At 35.4% G+C, this 22,091-nt stretch overlaps 1 protein-coding gene and 2 non-coding genes across 3 annotated transcripts in view; 2 read left to right on the top strand and 1 right to left on the bottom strand.

Moving 5' to 3' along the window:
- Atg4a (Autophagy-related 4a) overlaps positions 1-22,091 on the top strand; it is a 254,744-nt gene that overhangs the window by 230,562 nt on the left and 2,091 nt on the right. Inside the window, exon 10 of the mRNA XM_083090133.1 lies at positions 21,645-21,746. Within this exon, the coding sequence (XP_082946259.1) occupies positions 21,645-21,712 (68 nt within the window). The 3' untranslated portion in view covers positions 21,713-21,746. The remainder of the gene's footprint in view (positions 1-21,644; positions 21,747-22,091) is intronic.
- Positions 15,185-15,258, bottom strand: Trnaa-ggc (transfer RNA alanine (anticodon GGC)). The gene has a single exon. It is a non-coding gene; the product is annotated as a tRNA-Ala (tRNA).
- Positions 16,067-16,140, top strand: Trnaa-ggc (transfer RNA alanine (anticodon GGC)). Its single transcript has one exon. It is a non-coding gene; the product is annotated as a tRNA-Ala (tRNA).

Here is a 22,091-nt window from a genome sequence, read left to right as displayed (position 1 = left end):
AATATTCTCAGATGCTGTAGATTTGGCTTCTTGCCAACCCAGAGCTCATACGGTGTCATCTTATCTCTGTTATTTGCTGATCCTGAACGAGTCATCAGATATACAGCAGTATTTGCTGCCTCTGCCCACAGAGTTAAGGGAAGATCCTTGGCGTAAATCATTGTTCTCGCGCATTCGATGATCGTTCGATTATCGCGCTCTACCCTGCCATTTTGCTCCGGAGTGTACGGGGCGGTGTTCTCTCTCTGTATTTCTCGAGCCTCGAGATACCGGTCCATGTTTTTGTTACAAAACTCCAGCCCGTTGTCTGATCGCAGCACTCTCATCGTCTTTCTGAATTTGTTCTCAATTAATTTATCAAACACTTTGAATTTGTCGTATACGTCACTTTTGTGTCGCAGGAAATAAATGAAACGAAAACTCGTTGCATCGTCCTTGAATGTGAGCATATACCGTGCTCCACCGGGGGACTCAACTGACATTGGTCCGCACACATCAGTGTGTATCACTTCACCCGGTACCGTTGACTCTCGATCACGACACTTACGAAAAACTTGTCTGTGTGATTTTCCGACCTGACACGCATCACAGAAGAATTTACCTTTATTCGACAGTTTTACACCGTCCACGAGTCCTCTATCCACTAATTCGCGTAACGTGCGATCATTCACATGTCCTAATCGCTCGTGCCATACACATAAATTTGCAATAGACACGTTCGCTTCACTGACACTCGTTTTTCCTTTGATTCGAAATAGCATTCGATAGATCTCGTTCTGTTGTTTTACTCCCAACGCGAGCATCCTATTTTCGTCCATAATTCTCACGAATTTGTCCTTAAACGACACTTCATATCCTCTCGTAGTACACTTCCCGACTGAGAAAAGATTTTTCTTCATGTCCGGTACATGAAGTACTTCCTCGATACGCCACATTCCATCGACGAACCTTTCTGTTAAAATCGTTCCTATGCCGACAACGTCGCATTCCCTGTCACCCAGAGATACCATTTCACCGTTACTCAGATCTCGATAATCGGTAAACCACTCGCGTCTATGCGTTATGTGAGCCGATGCCCCGCTGTCGGTAATCCAGATATCGTCCAGATCAGCGTTCAGCACCCAGTTCACTGTACCGACTGGGGGATCTAACCCTCCCCTTTTATCGACCCTGTCCAACGGTTTGTTTCCGTTCTCTGCCACAAATGCACAACCGCGCGACTCACGAGATTCACTGGCGTCACTCTCCCGGTTTTCCCGCCTTTTACTTTTACACTCCCGCGCAAAATGACCCTTCTCTCTGCACTTGAACCATTCGATGTCTTTGCGATCTTTCGGCTTTCTTTGTTTCTTGTTCCCTTTTGCTTTCGTTTCATCACTTTTCCCGGCACTGTTCTTTTTATACGCCGAGAAAGCCCCTGGGGTATCAACCTCAGAGTTTAGTCGAGCTTCTTCACGAATGAGCCTCTCTTGCAAATTTTCAAGCGTCTGCCACTTCGGATCCACACTGTCCCAAGCCGTCTGTAGAGTCGCATATTTCGACGATAAACTCGCGAGCATTTTCGCTGTTACATCTGACACCGCCTCACCCACGTCGAGCAATTGTGCGGCCATGTTCTGCACTTTTGCGATATGCTTCACGATTGAGTCTTCCGGAGACATTTTATATTCGTGAAATTTTTGAGTGAACATCAATCTATTTGACGCGGATTTCTGCTCATGTACGCGGGACAATTTTTCCCACATTTCCTTCGCTGTTGAACAGACCAATAGCGGTTCCAATTGCTCGCTCTCTATCGACGATGAGATCAAGAACATAGCACGCGCATTGCCCTTAACCCACTGCTTCTTTGCAGCCTCGTTGCCCTTGCCTGTCGGCATCGTACGCTCGCCGTCTACGACGTCACGTATCCCGTGAGCTACAAGTAACGTATTCACTTGGAACTTCCAACCTTGGAAATTCGACCCGTTAAACTTCGCGATATTACACCCCGAGATATCGTCAGACATTTTTTTCTAACACGCGCGAGAGCGCGACAGACAATGAACGAACGCGAGCGTCTCGAGCACAAAAAATGGCTACCACACCGCGATTCCACGACTACGTGTTCGCTCTTTCTCTCAACTCCCCAATCTCACAACTATTGCTCAGACCAGGGTGACTGGGCCCATAACCTATTGAAGCAGAACTAAATTGAGAGAATGGGGGTGATTGGAGAATAAAGCAAGCTCTTTATATTCTATATAGTTTATTCACAGACGCCACTTCATCTCACGCACTTGTCTTTCAATAGACTACAACAGCGCTAGACTAGATGCGCGGCTGAGACTCGAATAAAAAAAACTTGCGCTCGCTTTCTTATCGACAATGGACAACATGCCTTAAACTACATCAATAATAATATCAGTAATCGCTTAGTTAATTGCTTGGAAAAACATTGAAAATGTTCCATTGGTGGGCCTTAGGTTTACCCATCGACGAATCGACAACGAGTAAGTACAGCGCGGAAGATTGCAGAGACTGCGAACTGAGAGTACTAATGCCGGACCCGTTGTTCTTACGTCGCTTATATGTGCACGACTTTTTTATTCTATACCGTAACATACTCTCTCCATTGAAAGGGTAACGATGAATTTACATGGTGTTTACGTTATATTAGATGATTACGATGAAGTCGCTTGCGTATTTTAGCAGTACAACTCACAATACATTTCATATTCGCATTTACATTTGTACGATTATTGATCGATCGGTAGATCGAGAATAAACATAGAAGCTTAGTTGTTCTTTTTAATTCTCCAATTGCAGTTTTGACGATAGTATATTCGTGTAATTCCAACGTCGCCTGGTTGTAGTTCTGTGATTTTACGAAATCGGGTTTACGATTTCGTCGTTCACTTGCATACATGTAAAAAGCTAAAAATCGAACTTTTGAAGCTCAATATCTCGAAAACCATTGATTTTTGGACCTTGTGTCCATTGAGACTTTTTATCAGGAGGTCATAATGAATAACATACTACAGTTTCAGCAAATTTGGCCGGGAACCAAATTCCATTGATTGGGTGCGGGGTCCTTTATATAGAATTTAATACAATTTAATACAATTAAAAAATATCACAAATGTGTACACACACACACACACACACACGCGCGCGCGCGCGCGCGCGGGGGGGGGGTGCAAGGTGGGACCTTCGGCCCCCTTTCCCGCAACCACCCCGCCGGTAGGCGAGGTGGAACTCGCTTTACAACTTGCAGCATATATCCATTGTGATTGAACTCTTCGCAATGCGTCCCCTACCGGCGGAGTGGTTGCGGGAGGGGGGCCGAAGGTCCCTCTTGCACTCCCCGCGTGTGTGTGTGTGTATGTGTGTACACATACATTTGTGATATTTTTTAATTGTATTAAATTGTATTAAATTCTATATAAATTTAAATTGTTTACCTTTTTTTATTTACTTTTTTTTGCGTTTTTCTTCGACTTGCGAGTTCGACCGCCATTTTTAAGTTTCATATTCGTGTTCAGGAGGTAAAAATACGTAGGAATTGAGTATTCTTACCCATTATTTCATATAGGTGGGTTTTCGTAAGGTTTACCTTATTTTTGCATTTATTATTTTTATCTTTTTTCAGCCTATATCTCCAAAACTATTTGAGTCCGACCCTTATATATATATATGTATATAAAATATATATTATATATATACGAAATTATATATATATATATATAATTATATATATATATATATATATATATATATATATATATATATACAGGGTGGGCCATTTTAATCTATGCACCCAAATTTCTTTGTACCTAAGACAGATACGGAAAAATGATTCAGACAAAAGTTTTATGGTTTCGAGGGGGCCATAAGATGGTATCATTGGTTTGACCTTGAAGAGTTATTTGAAGGTCACATGAAGGTCACCTTTAATTTCTTAAATGGAACCTACTATTTGTCATTGCACATTCTTGTAGCTTATCTCGAGAGCTTTCCAAAACACTATAATTAAGTACTTTTTTGTTAAGTACTTTTTGAGTTATGAGGCTTGAAATAATTTCTTAATTTTACACAAACCGTAAAATATCTTGTAAAATATTCATTTTTCGATTATCTTACCTTAATACTTTTATGTACAAAATAATGAGAGGAATCAATTGGTGTAAAGAAAACACATAGTTGTTTTTAAGAAAAAATATGTAATTTGCAATTAACAATTCCATATTTTTTCTTAAAAACAACTGTGTTCTCTTTACACCAATTGATTCCTCTCATTATTTTGTACATAAAAGTATTAAGGTAAGATAATCGAAAAATGAATATTTTACAAGATATTTTACGGTTTATGTAAAATTAAGAAATTATTTCAAGCCTCATAACTCAAAAAGTACTTAACAAAAATGTACTTAATTATAGTGTTTTGGAAAGCTCTCGAGATAAGCTACAAGAATTTGCAATGACAAATAGTAGGTTCCATTTAAGAAATTAAAGGTGACCTTCATGTGACCTTCAAATAACTCTTCAAGGTCAAACCAATGATACCATCTTATGGCCCCCTCGAAACCATAAAACTTTTGTCTGAATCATTTTTCCGTATCTGTCTTAGGTACAAAGAAATTTGGGTGCATAGATTAAAATGGCCCACCCTGTATATATATATATATATATATATATATATATACATATATATATATATATATATATATATACAGGGTGTCCCATTTTAAGTGTCCACCCCAAATATCTCTCTCATTTTTGATTTTAGAGAAAAATGGTTCAGACATGTTTTGTATGGTTTCGAGGTAGCCATAAGATGGTACCATTGGTTTGACCTTGAAGAGTTATTTGAAGGTCACATGAAGGTCACCTTCAATTTCTTAAATAGAACCTACTATTTGACATTGCATATTCTTGTAGCTTATCTCGAGAGCTTTCCAAAACACTATAATTAAGTACCTTTTCGTTAAGTACTTCTTGAGTTATGAGACTTGAAATAATTTCTTAATTTTACATAAACCGTAAAATATCTTGTAAAATATTCATTTTTCGATTATTTTACCTTAATACTTTTACGTACAAAATAATGAGAGGAATCAAGTGGTGTAAAGAAAACACATAGTTGTTTTTAAGAAAAAATATGGAATTGTTAATTACAAATTACATATTTTTTCTTCGAAACAACTATGTGTTTTCTTTACACCAATTGATTCTTCTCATTATTTTGTACATAAAAGTATTAAGGTAAGATAATCGAAAAATGAATATTTTACAAAATATTTTATGATTTACGTAAAATTAAGAAATTATTTCAAGCCTCATAACTCGGAAAGTACTTAATGAAAACTAACTTAATTATAGTGTTTTGGAAAGCTCTCGAGATGAGCTACAGGAATGTACAAAAATATATAGGGTATTCCATTTAAAAAAATTGAAGTGACCTTCACGTGACCTTCAAATGACTCTTCAAGGTCAAACCAATGGTACCATCTTATGGCCCCCTCGAAACCAAACAACTTTTGTCTGAAACATTTTTCTCTAAAATGCTTAGTTTTTGAAAGAAAAGGGGTGTACGGGTGGTCTAGGACACCCTGTATTACGTTTAGCTAGAATGTATATTCTCTCGCATATATATTTTAATGTAATTATAACGTAGTGTAATAATGAGATAAAAGTGTATAGAATATATAGTGTATAATAATATGGGTAATTATTTAGCTTAGGGGAGCCACCTCGGATAACCTTGACCTTGACATATGTTGTCAAGGTCACTGTCCTGTGTAACATTCAAAAGGTTTTAGCCGGCGTTCGTTGTTTATTTAAAAGTTATTAACAAAAGAATTTCACAAATTTAATGCTTTTTATCTCCAAAAATATTGATTTGAGAAAAAAAATTTTAAGCAAAAAATAAAGCCGCTGAAAAACTCTACAAAAAAGGTTATATCCTATTTTTTCATAAACCTACTATTTTAGCTGTTATATAAAAAAATAATTATTTTAAATCATCATTTGGAGGATCACTTTAATCATTATTTAGCGGAATTTATTTTCAAAGACATTCGATGATGAAAACCGATTAGATACTTTCTTTCGAATAATGGCTGCTATGTATCCTATCAATGAAAATATAAATGAATTATAAATTACAAGAAATAAACATTTATGCTACTTCCTAAAATTATTATTCTTTATTTTAAATACATTTAATACAATTAAAAAATATCACAAATGTATGTGTACTCACACACACACACACACGAGCGCGCGCGCGCGCGCGGGGGGGTTGCAAGGGGGAGCCTTCGCCCCCCCTCCCGCAACCACCCCGCCGGTAGGGGACGCATTGCGAAGAGTTGAATCACAATGGATATATGCTGTAAGTTATAAAGCGAGGTCCACCTTGCCTACCGGCGGGGTGGTTGCGGGAGGGGGGCCGAAGGCCCTCCTTGCACCCCCCGCGCGCGCGTGTGTGTGTGTATGTGTGTACACATACATTTGTGATAATTTTTAATTGTATTAAATTGTATTAAATTCTATATAAATTTAAATTGTATTAAATGTATTTAAAATTATTATTTTTTTATTTAACAGCTATAATAGTAGGTTTATGGAAAAAATGCATATAACCTTTTTTGTAGAGTTTTTCAGCGGCTTTATTTTTTGCTTAAAATTTTTTTTCTCAAATCAATATTTTCGAAGATAAAAAGCATTAAAATTGTGAAATTTTTTTGTTAATAACTTTTAAATAAACAATGAGCGCCGACTAAAACCTTTTGAATGTTACTCAGGACAGTGACCTTGACAACATATGTCAAGGTCAAGGTTATCCGAGGTGGCTCCCCTAAGCTAAATAATTACCATAATATGTAATAATATGTGTAAAATATATAAAAAATACATATAAAGGATATAAAATATATATAATGTATAAAGTTATATGTGAAAATATAGTTACGAAAAAATTGTTACGTCGCACAAAATTTGAGTTATCAAATGATTTACACAGTGAATATTATCTATAACATATTGTCTACAGTAAAAACACTCAATGGCTCGATGGGTGCAAAGTAATAAATTATAGCATCACCCGCTATGTAGTGTCGTATTTTAAAAGTGTCGAGAAATTATATGTAAGTGTCGCCACACTGGTGATACTTGACGGTCGCAAAATATATGTTCAGCTGTAGCACAACTATCGCAGTAAATCATGGTTGCACTTATTTGAATATACTACGCGGATTGACAAATAAAATGATACGCTTGTGCCGCGTCTAGATTCAAATAAACACGATAGTATATACATAGGAGACGCATACTTTGTAAAAGCGTTACAGAGGGTGAACCTTGGGGAATCAGCGCGGTTATTCTTATGGCTCTATGCTGGTGCATTCCTGGAATTTGCGATTCGGGCACGGATGCCACCGAAGGAGTTGATGTTTGCGGCGGTGATGTTAGTGAATCACTACATCTTGGGAATTGCGAAGCGGGTATTCTGGTTAATCCACTTACTGTTGCCGTTGCTATTTAATCAGCCGTTGTGCTGGTAGTTGTTATCGTCGGTGTATCATAGGTAAACAGGGTAATGAACAACAGGGTGTGATCCGCGTATCATTACCTTGTTGATTTGTTCGTCGTTGCTCGTACGTCACAAGGTCATCTTATATTCCTCTGATATCATCCGTCGTAAATACAGGACGAGGAGTCAGTCTTGGAAGATCGTAGACAAGCTCTCTTTGCATAGGTGGTCGCTCGGATCTATTGTAGACTTCGGGATCCGTTGGTCCGCTAGTTATTGAGTCTATATTTATGAGGAAGATCTTAATTATAAAATATATTAAATAAGATATTCCATCACCTTCTGCCATATCCATTGAAGCTTGTATGAGTTGTATAAATTTTTGTCGGTTTGCCGATTGATTCTCGCCCGTATGAAATATTCTTTAATTCTTGGGCTGACTGTCAGAATTGCTTTCATAGATACTGATTGCATTTAACTGAACGTGGAGCGGTTCTTTGCTAATATTTATAGGGTGCATATCTCTTTGTCTTAGATTCAGCATGGGTGGCCTATTCCCTAGTCTTTTGCTTAGTTGCTCTATAGTACACGTGCACTAAGGACTTAGCAGGAAAAAGTAAGCGATAGTGAAGAGAGTACTAAGAAGTCCGGTAACATAAAATAACAAAATATGATGAAAGTAGTTCTCTATTGTTGCGTCTTTCTATTTTTTATTTGTTCAACTTTCTTGATGATGTCATTGAATAGTAGCTTCTATTTGGTTGTGATTTGATTACCAAATTCATGTGCTTCTTTTAATTTGACATATATTTTTCATATGCAGGTTGATATAGAGTTAATATGCTGAGAGAGTTAATATGCTTATTGTGCTGATAATATTGCAAGATTCCCGTTTCTTGTATAGATGAGTGAGTTATTCTACAGCCGCATTGTATTGTGATGATTCCGGAATTACTGATCGTAGCTTGCTTTACGCATGATTCGACATTCTATTAATATGGTTTCTTTTGTCGAAGTTAAATAAATCCAAGTTCCGGTGATTGTAAGAGCTTTCCAGTAGATGCTGTTTAATTCTTTCATTATTATTTTACAATAATTTGGCTTTATTTGGTATTTAAAGTACGTCCGTTTCCGGGTGAGTAGAAGGTTGCTCGTTTGTTGTTCGTTCCACAAAATAGAATTGTTTCTGCCTTAGCCTGGCCCCTGGTGGGGCTGCTTTAGTTTCAGATCACGGCCTAGCCAACCAAGGGCCCTCCTCTAACAGAGTAAGGGCCTCTCACTTCATACCTTAACAGTTCTGTCCACCCCAGACTCTCAATCTAACTTATACATCGGTTGTCAGGGCCGGTGCTCAGCTGATGGGCGGCAGTATTCGCGTAGGCGCACTTCACCTGGAGTAACCAGCGGAGCCACGCTTAGAGCGGGCCGTATGAATTACAAATTAACCCATGGAGGATCTCGATCAACAACAAGATATCCCATCTCGAAATCAAAGTTGACAGAAAGCACAAAACAAAAAAAGGACGAGAAACAGTCCAGACACACCTACTAGAAAAAGACAAACCCAGATTAATGACTATTGGCTTAACAAACCAATAAATACAAGCAATATTTATGAAAAGCTGAATGATGATGAAGCTACGGAGATAAATGATGATAATGAATGCACACCAGTAAAAACTCAGCAGCTCAAATCTCCCCCTATCTTTATAGATGGAGTAGAAAACATCATGCCATTAAAGACAGTGCTTGATGAAATCGCAAAAGAACAATACGAATTAAAGTTATTAAAAAATAATCAGGTTAAGATACAACCACTTACATCGGCAAGTATCACCCTATCATGGAGGCACTCAAGCAAAAAGGTACCCAAGGCTACACCTACCAATGTAAAACTGATAAGAAATTCAAAGTTGTATTAAGAAATATGCATCCATCAACGGACATAAAAGAGCTAAAAACAGAAATTGAAAATTATAACCACATAGTTATAAAAATAACAAATATTCTAGAAACCAGAACAAAGAAACTGTTACCACTATTTTTCATAGAATTACAACAAAAGGATAACAACAAAGATATTTACAAAATAAGAAATCTGTTAAATACAATAATCACCTTTGAACAACCATATAAAAAAAGAGACATCATTCAATGTACAAGATGCCAACCATATGAGCATACAAAAAATTATTGCTTCAGAGGACCAAAATGCGTCAAATGCGCAGACAAACATCTGACTAGTGACTGTCCCAAAAAACAAATGCTCAACGAAGTAAAATGCTGCAACTGCGGAGGAAACCATCCCGCAAGCTACAAAGGATGTGAAATACACAAGCAATTGCAACAAAAGCTATTCCCTAAGCTAAGGGAGAAAACAGAAATAGTTCCAAAACTGAGATCAGACTCAAGGACTGACCTTCATAACGGAAATGAAATAAGATCAACACAGACGAGTACAAGTTATGCTCAGATATTAAAAAAGAAAGTTCATGTACACCAATCAAACTCAGAAGAAAATGATGTTAACAATAATAGCGATCGACTGCCACCGCACCTACCACATCAGGACAACAAAACAAGTTGGAAGAAATGATAATGCTCCTAATGGAGAAATTAGACACAATGTTAAACCTACTGACTACACTAATTACAAAAATGAAGTAATGGCGGGCAAACTAAAAATGGGATAAAGGAGTCTGGAACGCAAACGGGCTCATTCAAAGAAGTAATGAGCTCAAATTCTTTTTGTCTGAGCATAATATAGACGTAATGCTAATCTCAGAAACGCATTACACAAAAAAAGCTATTTAAAAATCCCTAGATACACAATCTACGATACTAAACATCCGGACGGCACAGCTCATGGTGGTATCGCCATAATCATCAAAACAGCTATTAAGCACCATGAAAACGAGAATTACTCTCAGGACTATCTACAATCAACAAATATTACCATAGAAGACTGGGTAGGACCAATCATCCTGGCAGCTATATATACTCCACCTAAGCACGCAATTAAACTAGAACAATACACACATTATTTCAAAACTCTAGGACACAGGTTCATCGCTGGTGGCGACTACAACGCAAAGCGTCCGTGGTGGAGGTCTAGATCTCAAGTACCTAACCCAAAGGGACGTCAACTATATCAATCAATGCAGCAAAACAATCTTCATCCGGTTTCCACAGGCGAATCCACATACTGGCCCACTGACCGCAGGTAAACACCGGATCTTATAGACTTCTGCGTAGTGAAAGGTATAGCAACGCATTACTTCAAAGCAGAATCATGTTTTGACCTAACATCAGATCACTCTCCAATAATAATTACAATGAATACAGCTGTTGTAAATATAGAGCGTCCTCTAACTTTGTCTAATGTAAAAACAAATTGGCGACATTTCAGAGACCTATTAAATGAACAAATAACTTGTAAGATATCATTGAAAACTAATGAAGAAATTGAATTAGCTATTGATAGTTTCAATACCAAAATACAAAAAGCAGCTTGGGAATCAACTCCACCAATGCATAGTTCTGGAAACACAACACATTGTCCACTAAACATTAAACTCAAAATTGCAGAGAAAAGAAAACTTCGCAAAAAATGGCAAAACTCAAGATCCCCGCAAGATAAAGCGAAGTTAAATAAAGCCGAAAAACAATTAAAAAAACTAATAAACAGCGAAAAAAACATTTCAATCGAAAAATTCCTTGCAGAGCTTACTCCCACGGAAGCTACAGACTACTCATTATGGAAAGTCACTAAGAAAATAAAAAGGAATACTAATCAACTAATACCTCCGATAAGAAAAGAAGACGGAAAATGGGCCAGAATCAACAAAGACAAAATCAAATTATTCTCTGAACACCTTAAAAAAGTATTTGAACCTCACCCGCAAGAAATTTCAGAAGAAGAAGAAAGGATAACACTAAATTACCTTGAGTCGACGATTCAAACCTACCCTCCTATCCAAAGGATAAAAATAGGAGAAGTGCAAAAAATAATACGAAAAGACTGTAAAGCGCCTGGACATGATTTGATCACTGGCAAAGTCTTGAAGGAACTTCCACAGAAAGTAGTAAGATTGATAACTATTATCTATAATGCCTTAATAAGATTAAACTACTTTCCAGCTCTGTGGAAGGTAGCCCAGATCATACTAATACCAAAACCAGGAAAAAAAACCAGAAGAACCAGCTTCTATATAGATGCTATAGACCAATAAGCTTACTTCCTGTGTTGTCGAAAGTTTTTGAAAAACTCATACTAATCAGAATTAAACCTGTGCTAGTAAAAACAAAAATAATCCCAGAACACCAATTCGGATTTCGTGAGCAGCATGCAACAACTGAACAGGTCCACAGAGTGATAAGAAAAATTAATAATGCCCTGGAGAATAGAGAGTATTGTTCAGCGGTGTTCTTGGATATCACCCAGGCATTCGACAAAGTCTGGCATACAGGGTTATTATATAAAATTAAAAAATTACTTCCGCATAACTACTATCTCTTACTTAAATCTTACCTAGAAGATAGACATTTCTTAATAAAACTCCTAGAAGAATACTCTGAATTACAACCCATCAGCTTAGGAGTTCCACAAGGCAGTGTTCTTGGATCTCTGTTATATCTAATTTTTACCGCCGATCTACCAACAACAGAACATACAATGACTAGAACATTTGCGGATGACACAACAATCTTAGCATTGCACAAGAATCTTAAAGAAGCGTTGAGGATTCTTAAGGAAAACATCATCAAAATACAAACTTGGCTCAAAACCTGGCGAATGAAGGTCAATGAAAAAAAATCAGTGCACGTCACTTTTTTACACTGAACAAAGATTCATGCCCACCGGTAAAGCTAAACAACACTGAGATACCTCAAGCCGATTCGGCGAAATATCTAGGAATCCACCTAGATCGAAGGTTAACTTGGAAGACGCATATATGGCAGAAAAGGAAGCAATTGGGAATTAAGCTCAGAAATATTTATTGGCTACTTGCTCGAAAGTCAAAACTATCTTTAAACAACAAAGTCCTGCTTTATAAAACAATTATCATGCCAATATGGACGTACGGCATTCAGCTGTGGGGCTCTGCCTCAAACTCAAATATAGAAATTTTAGAAAGATATCAATCCAAAATACTTAGAATAATAGTTGACGCGCCGTGGTTCGTAACCAACGAAATTATTAGACGAGATCTGAATATTGAAACTGTTAAAAAAGTAACAAACCATACTCTGAAATATGCGGATAGATTGAATGCTCATCCAAACCAATTTGCGAACGAACTACTGACTGAAACTGCGGACAAACGAAGACTTAAGCGGTACAAACCATTAGATTCAATTAATAGACACAACTAAGGTAGATAATAATAATGATTTCTTGAATTTATAACACTTTAGTATCTTAAAGGGAATTGTTCACTGGAACTACTACATGTTATTTTAATAATAAAATTTACTTAATGTCACAACCTGACAGATTGTAAATATGCTTGGAGTAATAAAAAAAATAAAAAAAAAATTTGTATTTAAAAGAAGTTCTACGTTACAATTAGGCATTTCTCACAACTTATTTAAAGGGAAGGTCGTTGGACAAATAAAAGTTGCATCATGTGTGTTATTCTCTTCTTCTTGAAATAGATCAAAATTGTCAGCGTTTTCGTTCAGCTCGATATATTCTACGTCAAAGAAAAGATAGAAATGTATGTGGGAGGAGGTCAGACGTGTTTATACGCCCATTTGGTCAACGAGCGAGAATCCATCCGTGGCAACGGCATCGACGCATATCGTGTGGAGAGAGCATTCACACACTTTTCAACCCAACGAAATAATTGTTAGAAAACAATATTCGTGAACTAGAAAAATATGTGAGGTGCAAGTGGTTGGATTGGGAATCGAACCCGAGTCTTTCGCTTTCCGGGCAACTGCTCTAGACCACTGAGCTATTCAGACCTCCCATCTAATGCTGCTTTTTAACACAGTGATATGCGACTCCAGAGCGATGTTGGTATCTTGCTCGATGGATGCAATGCCGATTGCTATGGAGGATCCTTGAAAAGGTCGCTCGCTGACCAAATAAGTACCGGTTGAGGTATTCGCGTGCACTGCATGCTGGCTTCCGTAAGAAACGGCATCGACGAGCACAACGCTGTAGAGTGACCACATCCCCCAAGATCCCTCTAGTAAATACTAATATCCCTACTGTGCCAATAACAGTGGCGGATGGACCCTAAATAGGGCTGTGGTAAGCCTCCAGAGTCAAGTTTAATGATGGTGAATTGCATCGTATTCTTGTTTCACTGGTAATGGTATCGGTTTGTATAAAATATATCTTTCTGGTGTGAGCAATGGTATGCGTAAAATATAAATTAAACGATTATGAGCATAGGCAACTTGCAAATGTGATATTTTTATTAATTTGTCTATTTCTCTTTCGTTAATTGAAATAAGAAATTCTATGTATGGTATTTGTTCTCTTATAAATTTGAGATTTTGAATTAAATGTTGTGGAGATATCATTCTTGGATGTATCAAGCTTGCTTTCCAAATAGGATCTATTAAAATGTTTAAATCTATTTCATGTTCTACTAAAGCATGGTCGATGCTTTCGATTATTCCTTTAAATTGCTAGTGGATATTATTTCGAATGAGTTGTTCTTTTAGTTTGCTGATATTGTCCTTTACATGCTGACTGAGATTAGATACTCTTGTTTGTATCTTCGAAGTAGCTTCATATAGTTCTTCGAAATGAATTAGCGTTGCAGATGTTTGATTGATCAACAACGAAGCAAGATCATTGGTTTTATTTTCCACATGCTGATAGAATTGATTCGCTTATTTGATTAGCGAGCGACCTTTCAGAGGTCCTCCGTGGCAATCGGCATTACATCCATTGAGCGAGATGCCAACATCGCTCTGGAGTCGCATATCACTGTGTTAAAAAGCGACATTAGGTGTGAGGTCTGGATAGTTCAGTGGTCTAGAGCAGTTGCCCGAAAAGCGAAAGACTGGGGTTCGATTCCCGATCCAGCCACTTGCACCTCACAGTGGTGATATTGTTATTATTAGTATTATTCACTAGAGGGATCTTGAGGGATGTGGTCGCTCTATGGCGTTGTGCTCGTCGGTGCCGTTTCTTACGGAAGGCCAGTCGGAAGCCAGCATGCAGTGCGAATACCTCCACCGGCACTTATTTGGTCAAAAAAATGAATCAAAGATGAATCAGAAATGAATCAAATGAGTACAAGTGTGTATGTGTAAAGAAAATGGATGGAATTGTATTTTATCTATATTGTAATTTTTAACTATCGTAGATAGGAGAAGTAAGTTTTACTGAATCAGAAGATAATAAGGGAACAGAAAGATCGAACGAATATTAATTTTGTGTTAATTTATGGTTAAAAGAAATTTAAATAAAAGAATAGAAGAAAGATTAACTTAAATTTAAAGGCCATAAGAGCTAAACGCGGATGATAGTGCGTAAGTTCAACGAGAAAATAAGTTTTTCGTTGAAACTTATTTGTGTGCACAGGGCACAAATTTTCTTGGTACGATACCAAGCAAATTTAAATAATTCTCAATTCGAGAATTTATTTAATTATTATCCCTCTTTCCCCCCTGTAATGTTGTAGGCGAGAAAAATATCGGGCCGAAAGTCGCTGAATCGGGAATCGAACCCGAGTCTTTCGCTTGCCGGGCGACTGCTCTTACCACTGAGCTATTCAGACCCTTCAACTCGATACTTCTCGGTCGCTTACAATTATATATTAAATTGAAGAATAACGCCATCTTCCGCCGGCGTGAATTTTAAATAACTATAAGAAATTAGGCTCTGTGTATTAAAACATAAACTTAAATTTAAAGGCCATAAGAGCTAAACGCGGATGATAGTGCGTAAGTTCAACGAGAAAATAAGTTTTTCGTTGAAACTTATTTGTGTGCACAGGGCACAAATTTTCTTGGTACGATACCAAGCAAATTTAAATAATTCTCAATTCGAGAATTTATTTAATTATTATCCCTCTTTCCCCCCTGTAATGTTGTAGGCGAGAAAAATATCGGGCCGAAAGTCGCTGAATCGGTAATCGAACCCGAGTCTTTCGCTTGCCGGGCGACTGCTCTTACCACTGAGCTATTCAGACCCTTCAACTCGATACTTCTCGGTCGCCTACAATTATATATTAAATTGAAGAATAACGCCATCTTCCGCCGGCGTGAATTTTAAATAACAGGGGGGAAAGAGGGATAATAATTAAATAAATTCTCGAATTGAGAATTATTTAAATTTGCTTGGTATCGTACCAAGAAAATTTGTGCCCTGTGCACACAAATAAGTTTCAACGAAAAACTTATTTTCTCGTTGAACTTACGCACTATCATCCGCGTTTAGCTCTTATGGCCTTTAAATTTAAGTTTATGTTTTAATACACAGAGCCTAATTTCTTATAGTTATTTAAAATTCACGCCGGCGGAAGATGGCGTTATTCTTCAATTTAATATATAATTGTAGGCGACCGAGAAGTATCGAGTTGAAGGGTCTGAATAGCTCAGTGGTAAGAGCAGTCGCCCGGCAAGCGAAAGACTCGGGTTCGATTCCCGATTCAGCGACTTTCGGCCCGATATTTTTCTCGCCTACAACATTACAGGGGGGAAAGAGGGATAATAATTAAATAAATTCTCGAATTGAGAATTATTTAAATTTGCTTGGTATCGTACCAAGAAAATTTGTGCCCTGTGCACACAAATAAGTTTCAACGAAAAACTTACTTTCTCGTTGAACTTACGCACTATCATCCGCGTTTAGCTCTTATGGCCTTTAAATTTAAGTTTATGTTTTAATACACAGAGCCTAATTTCTTATAGTTATTTAAGAAAGATTAAGTTAATTATTTGCTGATTTTCTCATAGTATGGCGATGAATTGTGGTAACTCGCAAGAATATACACAAATGAGATATTATATTGATACTGTAAACATTGAATTTCTTGTACTGAGCAAGAGAAAGAACTGCAAATTGAAACTGTATATTGTTTGCTAAGAATGATATGAACAAATTATATTATGTTGTTCTTACGAGTCCTTTTCATGGGGAAATTTTATTTCAATTTGTCTATATGAATTATATATTAGTTTATAAATTAGATCGCAATTGCGTGCTGAAAATGATGCGGTAAATTGTATTGTATTGTTCTTATTAGTCTTCAGTTTATACTCCTTTTTCGAGGAAACTTTACTCCAACGATTGTCTACATGAATTAAATATTAGTTTATAATTTAGATAGCAATTGTGTAAATTACCTTTTTCAGTCGATTTTTTCGTAATTGATTTATGAAATTCTTATTTTTTGATAGATTCTTTATTGTCACAATTTTGCAGAAGGAAATCGTAGATTCGGTAGGACATATAACACTGAGTATATTTTCCGAACATTCGAAATATACAGGGTGAGTTTTTTAACTTGATACTTAGAAATATCTGGAGAAATAAGTATTCCACGAAAAAAATGTTCCATATAAACCCTCAATATTTTCGAAGGGGCAATTCTATCCTGCAAAAGGCAGCTTACTCCCGCTCCCCCTGGGGGCTAGGGGTAACGTTGAAATCTTAAATGGGAACCCCTACTTTTTATTGCAGATTCGGATTCTACGTCCAAAAACACGTAAATTTTGTCTAAACCTTTTTTTTTCGCTTCTTGATAGATAGCGCTGCATTCGGCGAAAATTGGTTATCCTTCGTTTTCTTTAAGGGGAATCTCCATGTTTTATTGCATTATGATGCTAGGTTGAAGAAAAGTAACTTTTGTCTGAAACATGTTTTTCGAATGATCGTATCCAAATAACACAAATACGTCTTATGTACGTAAGATGAACGTCCATACCGAGTACAGTGAACGTACAAGAAACGTCCACTATATGTCCATTGTACGTCCATTTGCAACTCCAATGGACATCCATAAGACGTCCTTTAGTGGACGAATTTTTGATCTTGAATGAATACGTGGGAAAATGGTTTATACAGGGTGGCCCACGTAAAGTGTTACAAATTTATATCTCGGAAACGAAGCAATTTAGAGAAAAATGTTTCAGACAAAAGTTGTATGGTTTCAAGGGGGACATAAGATGGTGCCATTCGTTTGACCTTGAAGAGTCACCTGAAGGTCACGTGAAGGTCACCTCCAACTTTTTAAATGGGATACCCTATATGCTTTTGCATATTCTTGTAGCTCATCTCGAGAGCTTTCCAAAATACTATAATTAAGTTAGTTTTCATTAAGTACTTTCCGAGTTATGAGGCTTGAAATCATTTCTTAATTTTACATAAACCGTAAAATATCTTGTAAAATATTCATTTTTCGATTATCTTACCTTAATATTTTTATGTACAAAATAATGAGAGGAATCAATTGGTGTAAAGAAAACACATAATTGTTTCGAAAAAAAAATGTAATTGTTAATTGCAAATTACATTTTTTCTTTTGGAGATTTTTTCATTGGAGTTGCAAATGGACGTACAATGGACATATAGTGGACGTTTCTTGTACGTTCACTGTACTCGGTATGGACGTCCATCTTACGTACATAAGACGTATTTGTGTTATTTGGATACGATCATTCGAAAAACATGTTTCAGACAAAAGTTACTTTTCTTCAACCTAGCATCAGAATATAATAAAACATGGGGATTCCCCTTAAAGAAAACGAAGGATAACCAATTTTCGCCGAATGCAGCGCTATCTATCAAGAATCGAAAAAAACGGTTTAGACAAAATTTACGTGTTTTTGGACGTAGAATCCGAATCTGCAATAAAAAGTAGGGGTTCCCATTTAAGATTTCAACGTTACCCCTAGCCCCCAGGGGGGGGCGGGAGTAAGCTGCCTTTTGCAGGATAGAATTGCCCCTTCGAAAATATTCAGGGTTTATATGGAACATTTTTTTCGTGGAATACTTATTTCTCCAGATATTTCTAAGTCTCAAGTTAAAAAACTCATCCTGTATACTGCGGCATATTAAGAATGTTTCTATGTCTGACTTTTTTTACAATACAAATTGATAGATTGTTGATAGAATGTTTTCAGTATGTCTGTAGTATATTTCACTAAATATAGATATAACTGTCATATTGTAAACAAAATGTAATAGATATGTTATATATGTGATTTAATAGATATGTTATATGCATAATATAATAGATATATATTATATTCAACATATATGTTGTAATTTCCACCACTTATAATATGGTAATCAAAATCTGATGAATAATCTGATAAATATGCTGAATGGGAAAGAATTTTTTGAACTGTAATTGGTTGAAGAATTGCTGTCATAAAGACATGTTATAAAACAATTGTTATGAAATAATATATATCTATTCATTAATGCGGAATATCTTATGCATAACTCTTTATGCATTTATACATTAGAGTTTTGCATAATATTTTTTTGCACTAATTATTTTATGACATTTGAGAAATAATCGATAACAATTACTATAATTTTTTAAATGAAGATTTGGTTTGATATGTGCTTTAATGCTTCATTGTTGTTAAGCCATTGAACAGATCATTAAAAATTGTCGTATAGAATCCATTTTTATCACACATTATAATTATATGCAAAATAAAATTTTCTTTGTTGTATGCAAAAAAGTAGTTGTAAATTTTGAACCACCGTGTCATATTTCTTTCCGTTACTTTATCTATTTATTTAATTTTATTTACTTCTACTGTATTTTTTATTTTTCTAATGGTTTTCGACAGGAAACATTTGAATAATACATTTTTCTATGATAACTTGTACAGTTTGATATTTCAGTATGTTTGTAGTATATTTCACTACTCATTGTTACCAGTTATTTTTTGGACCATCTATGTGGCTGATTTTCAAGATTTATATCTGTTGGTCTAAATTTTTAAAACCAACGATGTATTATCTGTTGACTAATTATATTTTTTCTAAATATTGATGTCATCTTGGCTGCATTACGTTTAAGTTTGAGCTCATAAAAGCAAATTAATTTTATTACTCATACAATTTTTTATTCTGATCTATTAGCATGAGAAGAAAATGACTAAAAGCTTTTTTACAATAGGACTTATACTTTAATTTAGAACATCACTCGCACGATATGTCGGGAATTTTTACTATTAAAATCGTGATTTTATTAAATGCAACAATTTAATATATGATTTTGTTATTTTTACAGTAGAATGTTTATGCTAATATATATCAAAACCCACACGGAAAAATTTATCTAATATATATCTAATAAATGTCTAAATGTCTATATGAGGTCCATATCCTCTATAGCTAACTAGTAGATGTATATAGCATCCATATATCTATATCCACTAAGTAGCTACCAGAAATATCCACTAGATGTACACATGTTATTCACATATCTACATTCACACACAAAAAATACGGGCCACTAAATTTTAGCACAATTTTTTAACATCTTTCAATAACAATAAATCAGCGAAAAATCATCGTATAAACATGAAACAAAACTCAAATTAAAGTCTGAAAACTAAAAAAACCAAATTTCAGTTACAAATAATATTTTACAAAAAATATTTTAAAATGACGGATGTTGAAGATAGACTTTGAGAAATGAGAAACAAATTTTTTTTTAAACTGCTGCATTGCTCAGGAAAATCGGCTCCCTGATGCAAAAATGTTTTTAAGCTTATTTATTTCTTAACAAATCCATATTTTAATTTTTCTATGATTTCTTTTTTGATAAAGTTACACCGTTTTGAAGAAAATGTTACAAAATGAAACTTTCCTTGTAAAATCTGCAATTCAGAAACAAATTATCATGGAAAACTTTTTCAAAAAAGAAATTAAAGTGTAACTCGATCCAAGATGCTTCATAGAGATAGACGGTAAGATTCAAATCTCAAAACGATATAATTTTAGATTATAACTTTTTTTTCAAAAAAGATCGTAGAAAATTGATTAAAATATGAATTTATTAGGAAATAAATGAGCTTAAAAGCCCATACATTTTTGTACCAGAAAACAAAGATTTTTGTAAAATTTTTGTACCAGTAAACCATTTAAACATTTACCAGTAAAACATTTTTTGTAACTCAAATTTGGTTTTTTTAGTTTTAAAGAGGACTGTTTAATTTGAGCTTTATTTCATATCAATACGGTGATTATTTTCTGATTTGTTGCCATTAAAAGATGTTAAAAAATTTTGCTAAAATTTAGTAGCTCGTTTTCTTGAGTGTAAATGTATATTCACCAAGTAACTACCAAAGATATCCAATGGATATTCATATATTTCCACGAGTTTCACGCCTTGCCGCTAGGTGGGGAAAAGGAAAATGCCTAACCCGAAAGTGGGATTCATCTAAGACAGTATATAAGGCCGCGGCACTGGTCCCGTGAATCATGGCTTATCGGTCAAAGAGCGCATTAGCTCGGAGACTGTTATAGCTGTATCTCTTATTTTGTGAGAGGAGCCCCAGAGCTCCAAAAATTAACCGCAGACGGTTAATTTTTTTGATGGCGAATTCCGCCATATCCCAGCAAACACCAAATAACAGTAATATAACTGTTAGTTATAATTTCCCACTCAACAATATAACTATTACATAACAGATATGTTATGTAACTGTTATATTGTTGAGTGGGAAATTACAACTAACAGTTATATAAATGTTACTTGGTGTTTGCTGGGATGTATCATAGAAGATAGAATAAATATCCATACAAAAATAAATATCAATACATAATAGTAAATGTATCTATATTAATAATAAATATATCTATATAAATATCCACTGAATGTTGTAAGAATATCTACAGGATATTGATTTACATATCCTGTAGATATCTATAAAACTTCGAATTGCGGACATTTGGATATCTATAGCATCTCTAATGACTGTTTTTCGTATATTCATGGATATCCTTGCCTATGATGGATATCCGTGCCTATGATGGATATCTAGTGGATATCTAATACCAATTATTTTCCATATGGGAAAGAGCTTGAAGCGTTTTATGAAATTAACATTTTTAATATAAAGAAGTTAAATATTAGCAGATTTATTTAAACTAGAGAAAATTTATTACATAGATGTAATTCTCTCTGTGCAGTTGTGGACTTTGAGCACGTTGAACGTCAGTATGACACGTCTGATGAAGACTTTGAACTGCTTGGTTGACGTCTACCTAAACTACCTAATATTGCAACAAAATGTGAGATAACAGTTGATTATTATTAATTGATTATTGTAGTATAACGATATAATATTGTTAGAGTCAATTTGTATTTTTGATTATTGTGATGCTAAATTTCATATATGCGCGCACGCGGGTGTATGTAAATAGTATCCTAAATTTATTGCATCATCTGCTAATAACAAATTCCTGATGCTATTTTGGAGACAAAAATCTTGTAATTCGATTATCCGTATTACATCATACTAGTGTATATTACAGACTATTATATATAAAATATTTAAATACCCAATGATATAATATATGTGAACCTTTCAGGATAAAATATTAATATATGTTCTGTTAAATAAAATGAATATACCA

The sequence above is a fragment of the Camponotus vicinus genome, unplaced genomic scaffold (assembly GCF_025532165.1).
Source record: "Camponotus vicinus isolate PSW18456_S1 unplaced genomic scaffold, iyCamVici1.0 SCAF_2, whole genome shotgun sequence".
NCBI lineage: Eukaryota > Metazoa > Arthropoda > Insecta > Hymenoptera > Formicidae > Camponotus > Camponotus vicinus.
The sequence above is the reverse complement of the archived record's forward strand: the minus strand, read 5'-3'. Positions and strand labels throughout refer to the sequence as shown.